The sequence below is a fragment of the Ptychodera flava genome, chromosome 14 (genome assembly GCF_041260155.1).
Source record: "Ptychodera flava strain L36383 chromosome 14, AS_Pfla_20210202, whole genome shotgun sequence".
Lineage (NCBI taxonomy): Eukaryota > Metazoa > Hemichordata > Enteropneusta > Ptychoderidae > Ptychodera > Ptychodera flava.
In genome coordinates this window covers 4,551,927-4,576,468 of record NC_091941.1, presented here as the reverse complement: position 1 = coordinate 4,576,468, position 24,542 = coordinate 4,551,927, and the positions used below count along the sequence as shown (strand labels likewise).

General features: G+C 37.2%; 2 protein-coding genes across 3 annotated transcripts in view; one reads left to right on the top strand and one right to left on the bottom strand.

Annotated features, from left to right (window-relative positions):
* Nucleotides 1-22,444, bottom strand: part of LOC139149031 (uncharacterized) — a 42,482-nt gene extending 20,038 nt beyond the window's left edge. Inside the window, exon 1 of one of the 2 annotated variants that reach the window (XM_070720529.1) lies at nucleotides 21,837-22,444. In XM_070720529.1, the coding sequence (XP_070576630.1) occupies nucleotides 21,837-22,143 (307 nt within the window). In that variant the 5' untranslated portion in view covers nucleotides 22,144-22,444. The remainder of the gene's footprint in view (nucleotides 1-21,836) is intronic. The other variant, XM_070720528.1, reaches the window with a different exon arrangement.
* Nucleotides 22,445-24,147: 1,703 nt separating this feature from the next.
* LOC139149026 (5'-3' exoribonuclease 2-like) overlaps nucleotides 24,148-24,542 on the top strand; it is a 140,793-nt gene continuing 140,398 nt past the window's right edge. The window contains exon 1 of the mRNA XM_070720521.1: nucleotides 24,148-24,338. Coding sequence (XP_070576622.1) covers nucleotides 24,264-24,338 — 75 coding nt within the window. The 5' untranslated portion in view covers nucleotides 24,148-24,263. The remainder of the gene's footprint in view (nucleotides 24,339-24,542) is intronic.

The following is a 24,542-nucleotide window of genomic DNA, read 5'->3' as shown; positions in this document are numbered from 1 at the left end:
AATAATATACAAGTTAATAACTCAAAAACATTTCCCATCGGCTATATGAAAGAATGTGATGTATTTATAAAATCTTTCAAGAATAAATTTTTCGAAGAACACATTCAAGATGAACAACCGACGGCAACTTTGGATGTGACTTGGTGATTGGTCCTATTTGGTCATGTGATCACTGTATATAAGACAGGAGTGATCTTCAAAGCATCATTACTTGTGATATTTATTAGAGCCAAAGTAATCATACATCAACCATTGCCATTTCATGCAGAAAATACCATGTATCTGATTGATAGTTCATGAGTATAGTTTGTACAAACCAGCAGACACAGTGTTGCTATTAGAAGCTAGGATATACAAAGGGCAAGATTTTAGTGGCATCTTAAACACTTCTACCACTCTTCTTCTATGGTTGCAAAACTCTTGATTGCTGTTCACGGCTTTGAACAATCATCTCTTCTGATGATGTGAAAGACATGAATGAGCATCATAGCATCATAGTTACTAAGCAATGCATAAAGAATTTATCATCTGTATTAATCATTTTTTTTAATAAACATGAAAATATAAAGGAGACTATTGATAAATTTGTTGTTAGAATTTGTGCACTAACGAAACATCTTTTCAGTAGTTATCCAGTGAAAGTAATGCTTGACCACCTGAACATTCATGGTTTTGGAACTGAATGTTTCTTTTGATTTCTAAGTAGGTAATTTATGCCATAACATCGGTAATAATGACTGTTTTTTTTCTTTTACTTGCACACGTAATGAGCAGTCTTTTGTCATAATATAACCACAGCTTTTAAGCAGTGTAGCTCCAAACCTACTTTTATAGTATTTACAGAGTTTGAAACGTTGAATGTATGCATGTCTAAATACCTCTAAATATCTTTATATTTTGAAGTTTTCATTTCTTCTCTATCACGTTTGAATTGTCTGGACATGAAATGTCATTCAAAATACGTACAATGCATTTTGCTTGCATTTTTATGCTATTTGTTATACTCACTAAATGTATGCAATGAAACACCAGCACTGTCAATCATTGAAACACTCTTTTTTTGAAGAATCTATCTTTAGAATCTATATATGGCCATTCATGTTTCTCTGCCCATTAGGAAAAATATTTTCCATGTTGAACACCAGGATCTATTCAGTGTCTTCAATTTGTGTTTTTTCAAGTGCTCATCTCGTTTGATGTTGAAATTAGCAAGATCAGTTATGTTGAAAAGTGCCCTCATTTATCAACAAAGGTGAGACAGATTCCATTGTATCAGTTTCAATGTACTGCCTCAAAGACTGGAATTCCTCACGTGAGAAATTTACTCTGTTTCAGTCCCTTAAGAGTAAGAGAGTATCTATAGAATGGTCTCAGTATTGTCTATTTATGGCTCTATAAAACAAAAGACAAAGACTGAAAATAACAAACCAAAACATAATGCCTTTCTCCCAGCAGTTTCAATTCTCACAAGGTAATCTATACCACTCTGTCAACATGGTGGTGAAAACATATCCAATGAACACCTTGGTATGGCTTTACCCCTCACCAAGGGACTTCATCATTATCTTTGTGCAACCAAAATAAACCAATTTTTCTCTATTAGTTATTCTTCAAGGTAATGCCTTACAAATGCAAAACCTGAAAAATCTCTTGATGATTCAAGCAACCTCGATTTTCTATGACATTCACACTGTAAAGACTTATCTGGGGACAGTGAAACCACTACTGAAGCCGTCCATGTACACAAATTGAACCTAAAGCACAGTTACTATGGTGATACCTTATGATAAACATCATTTGCGATAATGTCTATTCATAAATAAATTTACCCTACAAGGTCAAACTGTGGTGATCAAAGCTTTAAAGGATTTTTTCTTTTCATTCAATGGGTGAATAGTACTTGTTATTAAAAACTGACTTGGGCAGATAGTCGTCTCTTGGCAAAGAACTAAGAGATGGATGAAGACGATATTCCTGTAGCACATTACACTGTTTGGTACATTTATGCTTATCATTTAGTAACATGCCTCTAAAAATTAGGATAGGTAGGTCGGAGGAATTCTTTTTAATTTTCATTTTTGTTGGCAAAATTATTTTTTGAAAATGCGAAAAAAAATGTCTGGGGTCGGCAAGTTTTTCTAGGGTAGGTCGGGTTACTGGAAACACATATTTTTTATTTGACCACAGAGATAAATTTCTAGTTTCACATCTTCATCCTGCAACTCCACATTGAGTGATACGCTGGAATAATTACTGTCAGAATTTTGGTATATACCCTTTATTCTCCTATAATATCATACAGTTGGACATCAATACAGGGAAGCAGGAATATAGATATTAATCACTCATCTTTCTATCTAGACATTGCTTATTGCATTCATGAAATGAAACCCCAGGGTTGATGAAACTACAGCGAGAAGAGCAAGCTATGTTCCGACATGTGCAAGGGTGATACGGGGTGCGATAGCAAAGAGATAATTTGCATATCAAGAACAGATTCCACAGTGTTTGTGAGTTTCCACTGTTTCCTCAAAATTAACAAATTGCAAGAATACTATTAATAGCAACTGGTCTTTCACTGCTCTGGGGAGCATGATGTATAAAATAGCATTGAATGTTTGAGAAAAAATATTTATGAAACGGAGAAAACAAATAATGAATACACTACAGCTTTCTGCCTTGATCCGTGGTTACCTGGTAACCAGATTTATTGAAGGCTGAGAAATACTATATCTGTCATCAGATCATTGCCATGCCTGCGGGTAAACTGCTGAAAATAGCTGCAGCAGTAAGTAGCAATTGAAAAAGCCATGGTGTAGTTCTCAAGGTGTTAACAAAGATATCACTTTCAAAAATTGAACAGTACATGATTTCACTAGTTGTAAAATTGTTGCAGAATGAAGGAAACATGAAAATTGTCACATGCACAGAATATCTGACATATGACAAGGTGGAATATAAAATGATAAAGTTTTTGGTTTTGATAGCAAAGTGGATACGCGACTAGAATACAATTCCTCTCAAACACAGAATGATACATTTCACATTAAATTATTTAAAAATCCACCCACAAATCTTGCATTTATTTATAATATCCACTAAATATAGAAAAATAGCACCTATGGCACTAAATAACCAACTGAAATATTAATTAAAAGCTTGTTGATTAAGTATATTGAAGTATTTAGAAGATGGTGTACTGTTAAGTTGAGAAGTGAATTAGAAGACTGCTGGCACAGTCCCTCGAACATAGATAGGAAGGTGTTGTTAAAATGTACAATGTTTAAGTCTGTATCTTTGGTTAAACTTCTGTATCTTTGGTTAAACTTTGAAGAAGTAACATTTAATTACATGATCTCTCGGGAACAAAATACCCATTCCATCTAACAAGTATAACACAGTGAAAATACTACCAGAGGCAAGAAAGATATCCTAAAAAACACCATCTTGTTTTAATAATGTTGCAATGCTATGAAGAGAATTGAAATGGAACATCAATGGGAACCTGTACACAAAATTTCAAATCACTACAACTATCATGTACACAAGATGTTGCACCATTATCATTCCATCACTGTAAGCCCTGTTAGCTGTATCTTTTGCATTTTACTAACCAAAAATATATCATCCAATCTTTGGAGATATGTTTTGGATTATTGTTATTCAGCCATATTGTCCTTTAAAAACGTTGCATTTTCAACTTCCTTGGTGATAGATTTGGTTGATAAAATTCAGGCGCTAGCTGTTGGTAATTTGATGTTTTAGTTTTGTGGCTATATTTGGTATCAACAGCTAAGGTTGCTATTGGCTAATTACTACACTGGATGGTAATATTGTTTCCCCTCTATTACTCCACTTATGACAGGTATGCCAATACACACACATTCCGAAATATGTGAAATGCAAAGCGAAAATCAATTGTGTTAAAAGTAATCATCCGTTGTTAATGATAAACAGATTGATAGATTTGTATAGTCAGAGACATCCGTTTCCTACTGGGCATTTCATATTTAGTGGTGTTGAGAGTAATTCATCAAAAAAGTGTTGTAAGTGTTGTTTCTTGCAGGTGATAGTTGGGGTGCAATCCTGAGTTTGTACTCATCTGAGAGAATAAGTCAAGGACAAGATCACGGTGCAGAAATAACATCAGTTGGGTATTCGGTGTACAAACCATAGGTCAGTGTTATGAATTGCGTAAAATTATCGATTTTCGTTGCTACATTGTGTTATTTTGGACTGAAACAACTTTTGGTATTTTTTTTTTTTTATTTTTTATTGTAAAATATCATCCCAACTGACGGGGGAAATCCCCATATACAACAAATCTGCTCTTTACATTAATCTGTTGATTCTCTCAAAAGCATGCAGTATGTCAACTTTTAAGTGCATCTCTTTATTGCTGGCGCAAATAAACTTGGAACACCGAAGTCCCTATATACTTAGGGAAACCGCTGGCGATTTCCCTATATCGCCAAGTGATTAGCCAAAGCGGTATCGCTAGTGAGTTAGATCATCTTACACTTTGTTTATCGAAAACACTGCGGGGTGCCCATGCTGTGTCTCATAGACAAAACGCCTTAGCAGAGGCCGTTCATTTTGCGTGAACGATGGTACAATAAAGAATTGACGTTTTGAGTAAAGTTACGTTGGTAAATTTCAATGACCAGGGAACCTACATCTGATTTTAGTCATATTGGTCCGAAATCAACTCGCCCGTTGTTTGAGCTTACACGTTCGTTCGTACCGCGTTCCCCCCCCCCCCTGTCGATTTAGTCTGTAAATATTAATTATGGATGGTATAATCGAGACTGTCTATGATTTTATCAGTTAGAACAAAAATATTTCGATAGATTGACTAACACAACAAAAATTTTAAGCATTTTTCTTCAACTTTAAAAATAAGTCATCGCCTGGACATCGCCGTTTTCGTTGAAAATGCTCCATTTGGCATAGTCGAATATGAACGCTCAGGTTTACCTTGGCCGTGTACTGCCTGAGAGATGGCTACTTCTTTAGCTATTTGTTTCAGTTTCGGTAAAGATATCGCCAACTATTCCTTTCAGTGCACAGTGCAAGTCTGTTTACGTTTGCAGGAAAAATATCGTTGGCTCGCCCAACAAATTGAATTCGGGCGAGTTGGTATCGGGAATCTGGGTGGTTTGAAAAGGTACCCGTTTTGAAGCAAAATGTAGGTTATCAACATCATTGATGATATGCCTTTTTTCTCACCGTGTTGTCTCATTTCTCTGTAATTTTTTTGGTGATGGCGATTTGAAAATAGTAATTTCTTGTCCGCTGATCGTGGCGATTTGATGTAGCTCTCAGAATGCGAAGTACGAAACGTCGACGTCACTGGCTAGGCTGCGGGCCATGCCGCGGGAGATCAGAAAACACATTTTCAAACTTTGGGTCAAACCAAGTTTACGTTCTCGATCGGATAACGTTGAGGTCAAAAAACAAACTTTGCCATAGCGATTAAAATCTGCAGCATTTCAGCGTTCTTTGCAATTGGTGATATGATTGAAACCTTTTATTTAGCCTGTCCTTTTTCATCGTACGTTTCTTGAGAATAGTATGTACCCACTTCAATCGGATACCCCTATGAATAATGATATCATCTGTATGACGCACGCAAATAAATGTGATTGAACTATGACTTTCTTGTGTCATGTCAAGGCCGAGACTCGGACACGGTTTACGTCGCCTTTGCCTCTGAGGAGAGGTTTTCAGAAACAAAGCCGAGAAAAGGTCTAGCTTTATCTACGGTTTACTTTATTCTTCAAATTCACGAAAGCCGTCAATGGCGACCGTAGAGGTTATGGCCGACAGTTGGATGCTTGTAACATAGATTCCCCGCCACGCCACATGCGCCACGCCGTGCGCGAGCAACAAGTCGGACCATCCACGCTCGCGCTTTATTTCAACTTGATAATCAGCTGATACACTGAAATTCTCCGAAAACCGAAACCTTGCCAGTATTAGTTCTCACAGAATTTCGCTACGACATGTCGGATAAAAGAACGTCAGAGCCAGGAAGTTTTACCTAGCAACTTACATCGGTGCACGGCCGATAACATACCGGTAACGTACCGGTACCATTGGTTATTTTCACAACCGTCTATTCCTCACTTAGAATATGCATCTACTTTACACCGGTCGACAAACCATAGATCCTCGAGAAACGAGGGTCTATGGACAAACCGGTTTCTTCGAAACGAAATTAGAAATTTAGCGACTTTGAATTTCACTCAAGGAAACACTGTCGCTTTGAATGGAAATTGTCGAAGTACATGTTCGAGATATTACATCGCTCGAAGGGTGTATTAAAAACGTGAATAGCCTAAAGGTCCATGTACAACATAAAGAAAGAGACGCACATTTTAAACCTCAACGTAAGCTGATCACTTTATAAAAATGAAAGTTAAAAATACAGATTTAACCACAATGCCGGGCGTAATTTACATTTTTGTGAGATAGTGGAAATGACGGCATTTATGATGACACGCCTGCACAACGAAACGAAGCCAAACGATAGCGAACTCCATGACAACACCTACCGTTTCTCACCTGCACTCTTTCTTCATTTTGAGGGAAAGTCTGTCAAAACGGTTGCTTCAACAGGTTCCCTGCTCATCGAAATTTACCCAAGTAACTTTACTCAAAACGTCAATCCTTTCTTGTACCATCGTTCACGCAATTTGAACGGCCTCTGCCATGGCTTTTTATCTATGAAACACAGTATGGGCACCCCGCAGTGATTTCGAGAAACAAACTGTAAGATGATCTAACTCACTAGCGATACTGCTTTGGCTAATCACTTGGCGATATAGGGATATCGCCAGCGGTTTTCCTATGTATATAGGGACTTCGGTGTTCCAAGTTTATTTGCGCCAGCAGTAAGAAGATTGTATCTTACATTGAATTCGTTTTTGAAAACCGTCTCGATAGGTACATTTACATTTGCAATCCAGTATTTATGGATACTCCATTTTCCAACTAAAATTAAAAATTGTACAGATTTTCTATGTGTGTCAGTAACGGTACTTACATTACACTCTGTGAAAATAATATTTGATGGTGATATTTCAATTTCTTTCCCTACAAATCTTTTAATAACGTTTTTTGCTTTGGTCCAGCATCTTACAGCAATTGAACAATTTAAAAATCTATGTTCCAAGGAATCTATTTCTTGGCAAACTGAACACAGCATTGTATCTTTTATCTTCCAAAAATATAAATATTTGTTACATGGGAGTAGACGGTGCAAAAGTTTCCATTGGAACTCTCTCAGTTTAAGTTCATTTGTAATATCATACACATTTTTCCAAATAAGTGTGATTTCTGATTCTCTAGGAGTTACATTTAAATTGTGAAACCATTTCAAAAGCTGGTACATAGGGGGTTCTGTACCCTTTCATATGAGAATGGAATACAGTGTCTTACATGACAATTTGTTCAGTGGAATTTTACTCTCATTGGCAGAAACCTCAAAATTATCATCTGTAGAAGCCATGGAGTACAAACAACAATATTTCCTAGACCAGCCAAGTAAGAAGTGACGATCTGCATGGTCCACACTGTGATTCACATTATACCAAGCGTTCAAAACATTAACATAGAAAACTGGTAAAGCAGCTACAATGCAGTTTGGGACAACACGCCATAGAGAGTGTTGCTGTAATAAATTTGTGTTATTATCAAGATAAAAGTACGACCATGGTAACGCTGTCCATGTCGTGTCTTTACTTTCCACTAATCTTTTCACCCACATAGCCTGCAGTGCTTGCACTTGACATTTTACATTGATATGTTTGGTACCTCCGCATTTGTAACCTCTTTCAAGCACTTTGTTTGAAATTTTTCTTTTTCGTTTGACAAAGATGTCAATAAGACTTTGGACTTTCTGACAGATATCTTCTGGTATACCAATTACAGAAGCAAGGTACATTATCTTTGATACAGCAAGAGATTTTGAAATAACGATACCCCCATAAATTGTAAGGTGGCGCCTTTCCCAAGAATTTAACAAGTTTTCGAGTGATTTCACTTTTTCTTCCCAATTTAATTTCTTGCACAGTATATCATCATAACCAAAATATACACCCAGTGTTTTCACAGGGTTTGTAGTCCATTTAATGTCACCAACTTTCACAACCTTGTGTTTTAACTTGCCCAACAGAACCCCTGTCGTTTTCTTCTTATTCAGCTTTAACCCGCTACATTTGTGAAAGTTTTCCATAACTGTAAGAACTGATTCAACAGAGGCAATATCTTCAACAAAAATAGTTGTGTCATCTGCTAATAATGAAATCTTTGCGTCACGTATTGTGTTGTTTGGACCAGGTAATTTAAAACCTTTGATGCTTTTGTCATACCTAATTTTACATGCCAATATTTCGATCGCCAATACAAATAACACGGCTGACAAAGAACAGCCCTGCCTGACACCTCTTTGAAGATTATAATATTCAGAGCACCAACCTTTATACAGAATACAGCTCTGGATGTCATTGTAAAGTGTTTTCACCCACTGACGAAAGGATTGTCCAAAATTCATGGCAAGTAAAACTTCATTAATATAATTCCAATTGACGCTATCAGAAGCCTTTTCATAATCAACAAAAATACCGCAATTATACGGTGTCGCTCACATTTTATCAGAATTGGTACATACCAGTATGGGTACCAAAGATCAACCAGAAAAACAAGAATGACAAAAGCAAGTAAGGTCTGCAACTTAGGTACTGGAGGTAAACTTTAGAAACATGCATACCAACTTCTATAGCAATGGGACAAGCAGATCCTACATACATAAGCAAATGTCAAGAAAAAATTAGCTAGAGAAGCTTGACAAAAAGAAAAGGTTGGAGAGGGGGGAAAAAAGAGTGGGAAAAAATATAAAAGGGATCTTTTAAAAAGGAATGCTACCTCATCAATCTTCTATCCCCTACCCCCTCCTGAATATCAAATGTTCCACCCCTTGGTTGACCATGTTTACATAAGACCAGCTGGCAGTATATTTACAACTTTGGGGATGTTTTAATTAATGCTATGAGTGCTATCATTCAAATGTAAACAGCACTTAAATCAGTTACAGATAGTGAAATTCCTTCCACTGGGGGGGGGGGGGGGGGGAATTATGATATCTGGAATTATCCTGGATCCAAATTTCTCATCAGTTCTTGTGTGTCTTACATGCGAAAGTTGCAAAAATTGGTTCGCAATGAAAAAATTTACCTCAGCTTTGTTTTCAGGATCAAATTTTACTACAAATTGATATTAAATATGACAAAATTATGTTCACAGCCTTCGAAACTGTCTCACAACAAATCCTTGGTTGGTGTAGGTCATTTAAGGTCACAAAAGAAAATTACCTAAAATATAAATATTTGGGGGTTTCCCAACACTTTGAGCAGAAAATTTATCTAAGAACCCATCGAAGCAGTGATTCACGTTTAATTGTGTCACGAAGACCTCGAACATTTAGAGTTAGACATTTCAGTTCATGGTCATTCATTGTAAGACGAAAAGATGCAAGTTATATACAAATTGATGGCTTACGGTGGTTTATCTCGTTTAGGAGATTGTTGTGAGTCAGGGGGTGATTGAAGTGGACGCTTCCTTCTCGGTGACGCGGTGCCCTGTTCTAGCACGGCATGTTTCGACGATTGAGTATTGCGCTGATGACGCAGGAAGGTTACAATCGATGTTTGTGGTATTGTTTCAAGGGACCTCGTGCGTCTAATGGTGGCACTCGTATTGGACGATGTTGCGAGAACATCTGTCCCCGTAGTCCTGACAGGTGTTTTATTTGCGGCGCTTTTTTGCTGCATCGCGTCTTGGGTTGTATTTCGTTTATCCGCGTTCTTACTTTTCTTCTTCTTTTTCTTCGATTTTTTCTTGTCATTCTCCACCGTATCATCATCCCGCGCGACGGTAGACGCATCACGATCGTCGGCTGGAGCACTTTCAACATTCTGTACGTACTGTTTATCAATAAACGATTCTAGGTCAGATATAGTGGTAGATGATATCGATGATTTTTCTGACCGATTCTCGGTTATCTGATGCTCGACATTTTCCATCTCAGTAGCCGTCGCATCAGTACTAGTTGCGTCGTTCTCATCGGGTTCATCACTCTCATCGGGTTCATCACTGAACTCGGCAGCTCCAGCATTGTTCTGTGTTCTGCTAATAGGCTGCACAGATGACGTGTCCTGACGCTCTTGCTGACTGGCTGACGTTACACTTTCTCGATAGTTTTCATTTTGTTGTTTTTGTCCTCTATAATAAATTCTAATGTTATTGAATTTTCCCATTTTGATATTATGAGTTGGAATCGGTCGGGCGACAGATTTTACGAACACATAGCGATTTCCGGTATAGCAGTCCGTTAGCTTGCCATTGACACGGAGCTGTTCATGGTTTATTCCAGTAATCTCGCATCCGTACTTTTGAAGCCCAGCATGAATTATTGAGTTATCTGCCGAAAAAGGCAAACCTTTGAGGGTTAGCCGTACACCTTCAGAGCGACGAATAAATGGATTGCGTTCTCTAATTTGTATGAGTTTACCTCTCAAAACAATACCTGAAGCCATAATCCGCATACGGTTTTCCAGTCCGTCAATATAAATGCGACAGAGGCCACCAGCAAACTGTATACAGCGAAGGAACTCTGTAGAAATTGAGCCACTTGCGCTGATATAGACCTCTTCATGGGTTAGATAGAGTTCGGTATTTCGTTGTCTCTCTGGAAAGACATCGTTGAAAGTGAAGAACACTGGTCTTACGTCATCGTTGCCACGTTCTTCCATGCTGTTGCTCTTGGTTCAGACTTCTTTTTTGAAGTATGGATATCTCAGCTTGATAAGCAAATTTTCGAGAAATTTAAGCGTAGATTCAACTCTAGGGTATTTACAATACACCTGAGAGTGATTTTGGACGAGAAAATTTGTAGCAATACAACAGTAATCTTGAATCAACCTGAGCGCTGCGTTCGATAGCCGTGGCTTAGTCGAGCCTCGTTCTGGTCTCCCAACGGGTTCATGTCGTTTTCTTGCAGGAAACGCACATCACTGAAGACATTTTGTCGGATTTTCAGTATTCTTGGAAAGGTCAAGCTTTTCATTGCTTTGGAACCTCAAATAGCAGGGGTGTTGCTATTTTGTTTCATCCTGATATCAATGTTATTGTTACGTCTACAGAAAACGATTCTGATGGCAGAAAGTTGCTGGTAAATTGCAAAATTTTTGAGAATCACTTCACGTTTGTAAATATCTATGCTCCTAATAGGCCAAAGGAGAGAAATATTTTTCTCCAGAATACTCCAAATTGGATTTTTTCCAATGTGATACACAATCTTATAATTGCTGGTGATTTTAATTGTTTTCTCGACAAGTTCAAGGATAAAAAAGGCGGAAGTCTTAATTTTGCTTCGAGTTCAATAACTGCTCTTAAATCATTTTGTTCGTCTTTGAAAGTTGTTGATGTGTGGCGCTCTAAAAATCCTAATGTATCAGAATTTACTTTTCGTCAAAAGACACCATTAGTCCTGTCAAGGCTTGATTTCTTTTTTATTCCGAAAACTCTCATGGAAAGTGTTAATTTTTGTAAAATCCAGCCAGCCATCCTCACTGATCACCGTGCTGTTTTTGTCTCCGTTAAGATTTCCGATTTTCCGAGAGGACCGGGAGTCTGGAAATTGAATGCAAATCTACTACAAGTAGAAAAATACAAAGAAGGTATAATCAATGTAATTGAAAAAACAAAAATAGAAAGTCGTAGTTGTCCCATTGATTTAACTTGGGAACTCTGTAAAACACGCATAAGGGATTTCTCTATCAACTTTTCCAAATCATGTGCACAAGAAAAGCGTGACCGCCTACCTGTGCTAGAACAAAAACTTGTAGAGCTTGAAAAGAAAATAGACTCAAACCTTGACTCGATGGTCCTAAATGAGTATGAAAAAGTGAAGTTTGAGATTGAGCAACTCTATGCTGATCAGGTAAAGGGTGCAAAAGTAAGGGCCAGAGCACAATGGTATGCAGAAAGTGATAAGCCGACTAAGTACTTTCTAAATCTTGAAAAAAAGCGCAGCTCTAAAAATGATATTGTAAGTCTGAAGGATGGCGAAACCACATTACAAAATCCTGAGGATATATTAAATGCCACTCAGGGTTTTTATCATCAATTATACTCATCAAATAAGGTTTCTAGTGATAGTGTCAATACTTATTTAAATAATATCATTGTCGAGAATAGTGTAAATGCCCAGGAAAAAATACTGCTGGACATGCCAATTTCATATAGTGAATGCACTAAAGTTGTTGCCAGTTTAAGAAATGATAAAGCCCCTGGGAGTGATGGGTTAACAGCGGAATTTTACAAGGAATTCTGGGATTGTGTTGGCCCTATAGTTCATGAAACCATATGCAAATGCATGCAAGATGGTAAATTATCATATACACAAAGACATGCCCTCCTCCGTTTAATTCATAAAAAGAATGAACGAGACAGACTTGAAAACTGGAGACCGATAAGTCTTCTTAATTTGGATTATAAGATTATCGCCTTTGTTCTTTCTGCCAGACTACAACCCGTTCTAGGTAGGATTATTAATCATGACCAAACAGCCTATCTGAAAAAGCGCTTTATTGGGCAAAATATTAGATTAATTTACGATATCATTGAGTATACACATAATGAAAACTTACCAGGTGCTGTCCTCTTTCTTGACTTTCGAAAAGCTTTCGATACAGTTGAGTGGAATTTTATGTTCATGTTCTCAAGAAGTTTAATTTTGGGGATAATTTTATTAATTTTATTCGAGTCCTGTATAATGACTGTCAAGCTAGTGTGTTGAATCATGGATGGATATCACAACCATTGCTACTTAAAAGAGGTATACGACAGGGTTGCCCCATATCTGCCTTGCTCTTCTTATTAATCGTTGAAATTCTTGCTATTAAAATTAGATCTGAAAAAGACATGAATGGAATCAGGGTATGCTACTCAAAAAATTTATCAAAAGAAATACGCATTTCCCAGGTAGCTGATGATACTACCATTTTGTTTCTGATAAAACTTCAATAACTAAGGTATTGTTAACGACTTTAGTTTAGTAGCAGCCCCACTTTAAATATCAGTAAAACTGAAGGTTTGTGGATTGGTTCCTTGAAAAATATAAAAGACTCCCATGCAGGCATACGTTGGCCAACAGAACCTATAAAATCTCTTGGTACTTATTTTTCAAGTAACCAATATGATGGGATTCGTTTTGCCTTAGATAAAAAACTGTCATCTGTTGAAAACACTCTAAATCTTTGGACTCATAGAAACCTTACTTTGTTTGGCAAAATTACTGTTATTAAATCCTTGGCAGCTGCAAAAATCATGTTTCTTTTAAATATCTGCACTGTCTCGGAAGATTTTCTCAAACGTTTAGAAAGAATTTTCTTTAACTTTCTGTGGGGATCAAAGTTCGACAAAATTAAGCGCAAAACTATTATTGGTGATTATAACCAAGGTGGATTAAAAATGTATGACGTATTCTCTCAATATAACTCCTTCCTTGCTGCTTGGATTTCACGTTTTCTGAGAGAAAACTCCGATAATATTATGCCTTCATGGAAATGCATTCCCCTGTTTTATTTGTATAGAGCAGGACTTGATAAAATGATTTTTCACATGAATTTTGATGACTCAAAGTATTGTCCGGCCACACCTGGTCTTCCGGACTTTTATAGATATGCCATCATCGCATGGCACAAGGCTGGTGGGGGCTGTTCACCAGTCAACAATGCAAAAGATATCGTACAACAAGTTATCTGGTGTAACAAACATGTTCAATTTAAGGGTAAAGTTCTACTATTCAAATCATGGGTCGAGTCTAATATTTTCTTAATAAATGACGTCATTGATACTGATGGTAGTTTTCGTATACGATGGCTTTCATGTAATATTCATGACAAGTCAAATTTGTATGTGAGCTGTTTATGTTGTATAATGCCATACCAGCTGGCTGGCGTGCTCAAGTAGAGCAGTCAACTTCTATTTTTCAACCAGAGCCGCTGAACTTGTTGACAGCCTCTGTTTTTCTGCCAGGTTTTTCTTCACGAAAATTTGTCAACAAAATCACAACAAAGGAATACTATTGGTCTTTCATTCGTAAAAAATTTGTCGAGCCTTGGGTTTCCAAAAAGTGGAATCGAGTTTTAAATTTAGGAAATGACTTTAATTGGTCAGAACTATGGTATACAGAGTTATAACTGTAACTAAGGAAAGAAAACTGTCAAACTTTATGTACAAATTTATTCATGACATACTTCCACATGGTTTAAACCTGTACAGGTGGAAAATAATGGAAACCAGTCTTTGTCAGATCTGTATGTCAACAAATGACCTTTGTCATATGTTCATAGAGTGTGAGCGTGTTAAGCTTTTCTGGAGAGACTTTCAATCCTTTTTATTACAAAACTTTCATTTTCATGTAGAGATCACCTTGAAGACACTTTTATGTGGTCTACCAAATCAAAACAAAGTTGTTAATCTTCTTATAGTAGTAGCAATGTTCACCATCTATAAGTCATGGATGCTTTACAAAGATACAAATAGGCTGCAAAATATTAATTTATTTGAATTTTTTAACGCCGAAGTGCGATTAAGAGAACATGAAAGTGATTTCTCACAACTTGTAAAAGACAAGTAAAGAAAAAAATTTAATACTATTCTGTATGTTTTTCACCCAGTTACAACCAGTTATGTATTGATACTTTTATTTAGATTATTGATTTACTGAAAGGAAAGCTGCTTTCAAAAGGGGAGAATTTATATAAGATGGCTACCAATTTTGTTCAAATAAGAATGTAAAACTTTCATAAAAGCAATAAACGAGTTAAAAAAAAAAAAAAAAAAAAAAGAAAATTTATCTAATAACATCCCTCGGGACTTTTGTACCAAATTACAAAGCTATCAGACAAGTAATTTTGAGAACAAGTTTTCTTGACCAAATATGACAATATTGTCTTAAAAATACAAATTTGTATATTTCAGGACAATTTCCACATATCTGACTATTGTCATCCCTGGACATCTGTACACCAAATATAAAAGCCGTCTGTCCAGGGGCTTTAAAATGAAAATATTTTTTACCATTTTTTGACCAAAAATGACAAAAATTGCCCCAAAACAGTAATATTTCCAATTTTGTCGTAATTTCAACAATTAGAAGGGTAACACCCTTGCAAACGTCCAGTCCAAATTTGAGAGCAATCGGGCTAGCGGTTTCAGAGAAGATACATTTTACTTAAAATGAAAAAATAACCGAAAACATAGGGCCACAGTCCCTGAAGCTACTATAGACATGGATACAAAATTAAGTATTTCCTGACTGTATGAAATTATCTCACTTAGGTCATCCTAGGGACTTGTAAACCAAATAGTAAAGTTGTCTGACCAGCAGTTTTGAAAGAACAAGCAACTCAACAGTTGACAGAGCTCTGCTGTGTTATGTAGAGAATAACCTTTTGTGACACATGTATTGATGAAGAAGGTGGATATCTTTGATTAACATTGTACGTGAGTTGTGCTGAATAAGTTGAGACTGTACATACTCAGAGAAAGCACACTGAAGAGACAAATGTTTGAAACTTAAGAAGTTCAAGGTCATCAAAAGCATTATAAGGAATCATGTAACTTTCAGTGCACTGTTTACACAGATTGCATAATTGCTATAAATAGCACATGAGGAATCTTACAGCCCAGCTTTACCATAAAAACCCTATCACTTTTACAACTCTTTTAATTGACCAATTGGAAATTAGAACTTTCTCTATCTCTATCTCTATTGACTATTTTGAGCAATTTCTTTTAGATAACATACAGGGCACAATAAATGACGGTTCAGAATATGTCAAAGTTGGGATTCAGGAAAGTTGCCTTTACATGTTTTAATCCTCCAAGATGGTAGGCATTTCACTATGAACTGTCAAAAAAGTTGAACTTTCTGATAATTCCACACTAAAATTATTTTGACTTTGATGATTTCCTAATTAATTCAATTATTTAAAATCATATTAATTATTTTTTTCTGGGTGAATTAATAGGGTTTATACAGTACAAGAATTACATACAATGTAAGTCAAATTTTGACCAAAAATGACAAAAAAATTCCTTAAAAATACACATTTGCATATTTCATCACAATTTGAACAAATCTAAGTTGGGTTACCCCTTGGGACATGTATACCAAATAACAAAGCTGTCTGACCAGCGGTTATGAAGAAGAAGATTTTTACCAAAAACACCTTTTTTGGCATTAATTTGCCTATTTTCAACAATATCAAAAAATTAAAAAAATAGTTTCTCAAAATCATATTTTTCATCTACACAACAAATATCAAATCAGTAAGTACTGCGGTTCTCAAGATATTTGAGTGGACGGACGCCTCACAAACGGACATACATACATACATACATACAGACTGACGACGGACGCCGGACGGATACCCATCCCAATAGCTTCTATAGACTATAGTCTATAGTAGCTAAAAATTCAGCAAAAATATAAAATTCAAGATATCTCCACGATATTCATCAAACTGATTTTGATCAACCTTAGTAACCTGTATACCAAATATCAAAGCTATCAGATTAGTTATTCTTGAATAAAAAAAATTTTGACCAAAAATTTTGAAAATTGCCCTAAAATTACAAATATGAAAATTTCAATTCAATTTGTACAGTATACACTTGACTGAGGTCATCCTGAGGAACATGTATACCAATTTTCAAAGCAATCAGATGAGTGGTTTCAGAGTTAACCATTTTTTGACTAAAAATTGAAAAAATTACCCTAAAAATAGAAACATGCAAATTTCATCCCAAATTTTAAACACCTACTTTAGAATACCTAAAAGAACCTGCACACCAAGTTTCAACCCTATCTGACCAACGGTTACAGAGTTTTAGCAATTTGCAGGGTTTTTCCTTTTTCCCCCCTCATTTGCATATTTTTGACACTGACAAGTTCATTTGAACAAATTCACATCTCCACCCCTAGGTGCACCTGTACACCAAATACTAAGACAGTAGGTTCTGCCGTTTAGCTGTTTTTGACGTGGACGGACATACATACATACATACGGACATACATACATACAGACATGCAAATGGATGCAAATGAACTGATTCAGCTTATACGATTACCTCACATTGGTATACCAAATGTGAGCTAAAAATTGTAGCACCATTTTTATTGTTTTTTCGAATAGTGAAAGATATCAGCAATCAGTCTAATATTCTCGCCGATAAAACGTCCCTTTAGATAGCCTGTTTGATCTCTGTGGATTAAAGATAGAAGAACAAGTTTTAATCGATTGGACAGGGCCTTGGTAGCTATTTTATAGTCTGTGTTGAGAAGGGAAATTGGACGCCAGTTATTCAAATCATCTTCTGAGCCCTTTTTATAAAGGAGAGTCAGCACACCTCGTTTCTGAGAGACTGACATGACACCACTTCTGTAGGCTTCGTTTAAAGAAGCGACTAACAAATCACAAATTTCATGCCAAAAACAACGGTAAAATTCAACAGATAAACCATCTGAGCCTGGAGATTTGTTTACTGCCATGCTATTGAGGGCTGCAAGACACTCATTTTCTGATAATTCGCCTTCACAAATACTATTCTGGTCATCCGAGAGTTGGGGAATGGGCGTTTCACCAAGAAAATCCTTTAATGAAACATCTTTATCTTTAGCCTTATATAAGTCACTGTAAAACTTCTTCTGACCCCGTCAAATTTCTTCTGTATCAAACACGCGCGTACCATCACTTGTGCAAAGTGATTTCATCTCTTTCTTCGTTGCGTTACTTTTTTCTAAACTTAAAAAATACTTTGTACTTCTCTCGCCTTTTTCCACCCAATGCGCTTTAGAGCGAATTTGTGCACCTTCGGCCAACATGGAGTACAAATCTTCCAGACATTTTTTAATTGTACTGTAAACCTCAATATTGATATCTGATGGTTCATAAATCATACGCTTTTCTGCTGAACACAACTGCTTTTCTAATTCCAGTATAGTACGATTACTCTTCTTTGTAGCATTATGAGAATAGACAGTTGTGTCTTTTTTTGTCAAATCCCATTTGACTTTGCACTAATATTTGCGTAATTGATTTTACATGAGCTAATAATATTTCGCATACTGCTTACATAATCTTCCTTATTGAGCAAGTAATTATTGAACTTCCAGGTGCCAGATCCTCTGTTGTTTTTCTTAGGGACCATTTCAAAATATACAGCCTTGTGGTCAGTTTTCAGCGCAGGCCTTATGTCAACTTTTTTTATACTTTTAACAAGGTGTTTGGCAATGAAAATATAATCAATTCTGCTGTGAATTGCGTTTGGGCGTAAACTTTGGTATTTGTTGAATAGTAAGGTGGGTAATGCAACACTGTTGCGTGGTGTTGTTGTGAAACCTTGTGAAAAGTTCCACCGGTGAACTCATGCATTCGTTGTTTTATTGATCGGAGTCTTCCAATTGTACAATATAATGACTAGTTCCATTCTCAGAAACATTAACATTATTATTCACGAATAAAGGTATATGCCATGCAACAAACTAAAGAGTTGTTACTAGTGTTTATTGCTTTCACAGTTTCAAAGAGGACTTGATAAGCAAATTTAAATGCAAAAAAATTGCATAAACTCATGAAGTCAATGTTTTCAAGTGTGAAAGGTAGCAAAACAGAAAATTCACTGAGAAATAAAATTCTGTTTAATGTTCAGCTCCTCAGCAGCTATAAGAAATTGACTGATCGGACCAATTAATTTGTGATCACAAACTCCATCTGTATAGAACTGGTAGTATTAACTCCTGGTGTTCATTATTGAAAGGTTATTTTGACCAATATTTTGTTAGATGACCTTTACCATGGAGATGCCACCACTGTGGACACTTTTAAAAAATGCCGATCTTAAATGGCAGTTCTGTACTTGTGAACTTTCAACTCAAACTTTGTACATTTTAGTGATTAATACCACATTGAATGCTTGTTACGCAAATTTATAAACAAAATTACATATTTACATATGGCCTGTCAGGCCACTTATGAAACCATAACATAAGCTGGAATAGATACTCTGTGACCCAGTGGCAATTGTAGCAGAACAAGGACACTATGGACACTGTCTGCTGGTAATAGCTGTGTGGCTATTAGCACCTGCCATTTGTTTTGAAATATTTTTACATGAACTAGGACTCATTTGCATGTTCAATCACTCATTTTCACTTACTGTTCACTTAAAGGGGAAGTTCACCAAGGATGATTTTTTCATATGCTAACTGTTGGGTTACTTATTCAAGAAAAGCCATTTTCACCATTTATAACCCCCATGGTTAGCGCTTTTTTCCATGAGTCAAAATACATTGCATTGATGAAGCCCTCAATTGCAACTTCCACCACTATTTGGATCCGTTTTTGTAAAAAATTGTGTGAGTTATAAATGGCGAAAATTGCTTTTTCGGAATAAATGACCCAAAAGCTAACACATATGAAAAAATCATCCTTGGTGAACTTCCCCTTTAAAAAGACAGGTTTGTTATCAGCTTTATCTCTAAATAAATTGATTTACTGGGCACAGATTTCAAAGGATAACAAAGGACTAACACAGTAAAATTACTCAATATCAAAAGGCACTCATGTGAAAACTAGGGATTAATGACCGCCACTTTAACTGTACAAAGATGTCAAAATACAGATTTGCTCAGTTACATTCTTTAGGGGTCTAAGGTGAGGATCCATCACCATATGACATGAGCACCATCAAACTTCTTCTGCCAGCTTCTGTTTTTTTCACAAAACAAGCTAATGTTAATAGTGAGGAGGGCGATGACATATATGAACCAGTGCTAGGTTTATTTTTGAGTAAAATTTTTTATGTTTAGGGCGCACTGTCTCACTGCCGGAGAATTTCAACCAATTGCCCAAAATTTTGAAAAAAATCCAGATCCTTCTCAGTTACTTAGAACAAATTGTTGAACATGATTATCCTCTAAAGGTATTCACCTTCCTGGTATAACATACACATGATGATGTAGTTGACACTGCACTTTTTTTCTATTCGATAATTGCCTAAAGAATGATTCTTTTCGGCAGTGCGTGGCGCTAGCATTGCAGCTATTCTTATATTAGGATCTAAAGTGGCGACAGCATTGCTACCACCCAAGACGATACTGTCGATGTTTACCAATTTTGAGAACCGAACTCTGTATTCTACTAATTGATATTCCTGGAAATTTTTACAAAACAAGTCATCGTTGATGACACAGTCCCCACTTGTTAATGGGTACTTTGATTACAGGTCCTCAGAGAGGATAGAGTCCTCTTCATTAGGTCTGTGATAAAAATACTTTTGAATAAATTCGCTTGATACATGTTTGAGTTGTAGTTCAAGACATGAAAAAATCGTAATAAAATTGCCACCCGGCGGCCATATTGGATCGTATCACAAAACAAATCACTGTGCATATGTATGACATAGGTCAATGTCCTTGTACCAACTTTGATGAAAATCGGTTGAGATATGCCTGAGTTATGGCTTTGTACATGAAAAAAATCATAACAAAATGGTCGCACAGCAGCCATATTGGATCGTATCACAAAACAAATTAAGGTGCATATGTATGACATTGGTCGATCTCCTTGTAACAACTTTGAATAAATTTGCTTGATACATGTATGAGTTATGGTTCTGGACACGAAAAAACGTAATAAAATGGCCACACGGCGGCCATATTGGATTGTATCACAAAACAAATCAACGTGCATGTGCATGACATATGTCAATGTCCATGTACCAAGTTTGAATAAAATCGGTTGAGATATGCCAGAGTTATGGCTCTGTACATGAAAAAATCGTAACAAAATGGCCGCACGGCGGCCATATTGGATCGTATCACAAAACAAATTGATGCGCATAGCTATGACATTGGTCAATGTCCTTCTACCAACTTTGAATAAAATCTGTTGAAACATGCCTGAGTAATGACTCTGTACATGAAAAAATCGTAATAAAATGGCCGCCTGGTGGCCATATTGGATTGTATCACAAAACAAATTGACGTGCATATGTATGACATAGGTCAATGTTCTTGTACCAAGTTTGAATAAAATCGGTTGAGATATGTCTGAGTTATGGCTCTGTACATGAAAAAATCGTAACAAAATGGCCGCACGGCGGTCATATTGGATTGTATCACCAAAAAAATTGACATGCATATCTATGACATTGGTCAATGTCCTTGTACCAACTTTGAATAAAATCAGTTGAAACATGCCTGAGTTATGGCTCTGTACATGAAAAAATCGTAATAAAATGGCCGCCTGGCAGCCATATTGGATCGTACCACAAAACAAATCGACGTGCATCTGTATGACATATGAAGTAATCCTTGTACCAAGTTAGAATGAAATCGGACGGACGCACGCACTGACGCACGCACGCACGCACGGACATGACCAAACCTATAAGTCCCCCCGGACGGTGTCCGTGGGGACTAAAAAATCCAAGAACACAGCCGTTGAAACATCTATCCACGATACAGCATACCATCAAGGCCACTGTGCCCATCACCAGTAGTATATAGCCGTGCTTGCTCACAACTTCCCGTGGTTGATTAGTTGTGAACAAGAACATCAAGGGTGGCCTGTACGTATGCCAGGGATGCACAGAGCAAAGTCGTGGCAAACGTCTAGAACGTTCTGTAGCCTTTTGATTTACCACAAAAGCTAAACCTAAAAACAGGGACGCGTTTATGTGTTACAAGCGATACTTACCAGCCGCCAGTCTCACTCTCGCTTCACTATCATTCAAGCAGTGCAGAGCGTGTAAGCGAACGGTGAGAGCAAACTCTTCCGAGCTGTCTTCGTTTGACACTAGAATTAGCTTGGAACCCAGTAGCGCTCCTTGTTTCTGTTCCCACCTTGCAGCTGAATCTTGGAGAAGGCTTGTGAGCGCCATTTCGATGGCTTGTATATCACCTTCCTTTGCATCGTTTATTTGACGCTGCAGCTCCACCAGTCCACGGTCTCTTTCCAATTTAGTTGAGCTGGATAGCAGCTCCAACACTTCACGTGTCGCCATGTTTTGAGTTGGCTGTGTAATATGACTACCTAGTTCAGAAGAAATGCTTGCATGCGCACATTCCTTACTGAGTCACTAAAAATTTGATATTTGAGTTAATGTTGGCAAAATTAGAGAGCTTGTTGATTAATTTCAAAAAACAAACAAAGTTTCCCCTACACAGTCATTGAATGGCAGAAAACGCGGAACATTACTGATCTTTGCAAGAATTTTCCCCCTGAATGTTTCGTAGCAGATCTCTCTCCAAATAAATCAACACAACCTAAGGTGTATCGTTTTAGCAGGAAGTCTGCCGAACGATGATGAAGTCATTTTCGTATTCGTATTCATATTCATTTAGGAGTCACTGACTGAAATTGGTATTTTTAGCCCAGGTTTCAGCCATGAATTGTGCAATATACGATATTTACAGAAGTTGAAATATTGTGATAATATAGTTCATAATGTCATCTGCCAAATTTTGTTAAATTTACATAATTTACATATGTATATCATAACGAATTTTGTTTACCTCATTTTATTAGAAAAATTACTTAGGGACCGTTCAGTTTTTACGGCCGGGGGGCCGGCAAAATCCAGGGGGGGTCATCATAATTTTGGAATGCGCGAAGGGGGGTCATCACTTTTTCACTGATAGGAAAGGTGGGGGTCACCACATTTTCAAAAACATAATACCTACAATAAAGTTCACTTTATGCCATGGCCATGATCGACCCTCTTTACCAGCGGCCCGCCTTCGGCGGCCCACTACAATAAATATACTTTATGTATTACCCATGACCCTCTTAGCGGGCAGACGCCTTTGGCGGCCCACTCCAATTAGGTTTACTTCATGCAATGGCCATGATCGACCCTCTTTACCGGCGGGCCGCCTGTGGCGGCCCACTACAATAAATTGACTTTATTGTAATACCCCATGACCATCTTAACAGCCGGACGCCTTCAGCGGCCCTGTTCAGTAAAGTTTACTTTGTGCAATGGCCATGATTGACCCTCTTTTTACCAGCGGGCCACATTTGGTTGCCCACTAGAATAAAGTTGACTTTACGTAATGGCCCATGACCCTCTTAACCGGAGGGCTGCCTTTGGCGAACCACTCCAATAAAGTTTACTTTATACAAAGTACATGGACATAAGTTGTCTATGGAAATGAAGTTAAAAATTGCCTTACAGTCGTCCTAATTAACAGACGTTTGCATGGATGTGGCTGAGAAGTTTGTACACTAGCATCTCTGCTACACGAATAAAGTGCGCCGTGTACCGGAGTTCAAATCCAAACTGTGCGGGTAAATTTTACATATGGGTTTTGGTTATTTTTCAGTGGGGGGGGGGGGGGTCCCATCAAATTTTTTCGTCTGACAAAAGGGGGTCATCATTTTTTCGCGAAAAATGCAGGGGGGTCTATATTTTTTTGAACACCGGCAACAAGATTTTGACGGCCCCCCAGGCCGTAAAAACTGAACGGTCCCTTAAAACGGAAAGTTACAGGACTGTGGGCGCACAATAGGTGGATTGCTGATGACGCAGCCATTCGTATACACTGGGCGGGAGTTTTTGAATTTTCATAGCATCGCGTTTTCCACATCATAAATTTGAATAATCATGATGGGCACTTGCATGACATATGTAAAGAGGGGTCAAAAGACAGAAATTTTATACAAAGTTTCGAAATTTGGGCTAAAGATAAAAAATGTTGTCAGTGACTCGAATACGTACACGAATACGAATACGAAAACGGATATGAAAATAACTTCAGCTTCTCGTTTATAGCGAGATATTTTGGACGATTCTATTTGACGAATAAATATCGGGATTTGGGTTGAGGTACAATCACTTACCTTGTTGTCGTCTGAATGTTTTAAATGTTCCAGAATCAATATTTTCGACACATAGAAACGCAAAAATATACTTCTGATCTCTAAAGCGTCACAATCCTTAGGATCACGTGGATTAAAATGTGATTTTATCACTTCCACCCCTTCTTCTCAATAAGTCAGTCTATCACTGTCGCGGCCATTTTGGTTCATGTGCCTTGCTGGAAATAGGAGAATAAACATCCATCACTCTGTTTACGTTTGCTGGTGATTTCTCTGTTTGACTGCATTTCGTTTTGAGAAACGATGGGAGTCCCGGCATTTTTCCGATGGCTGAGTAAGAAATACCCTTCTATAGTGGTTCACTGTGTCGAGGAAAAGGTATGTAAAATTCTGTCCCTGACATACGACGTGCGTTCAATCAGTACTTCTGAAGCACAGGCGCTCCTTAGTTGGGTAGTCTGCTAAGTGGATCGATTTTCGGATCGATCTATTGATCCCGTAGTCGATATGCCCGCCACTGCAACCTAAATACTCACCTTGTGAGTATTTAGGTTGCAGTGGATCCGAAAATCGATCCACTTA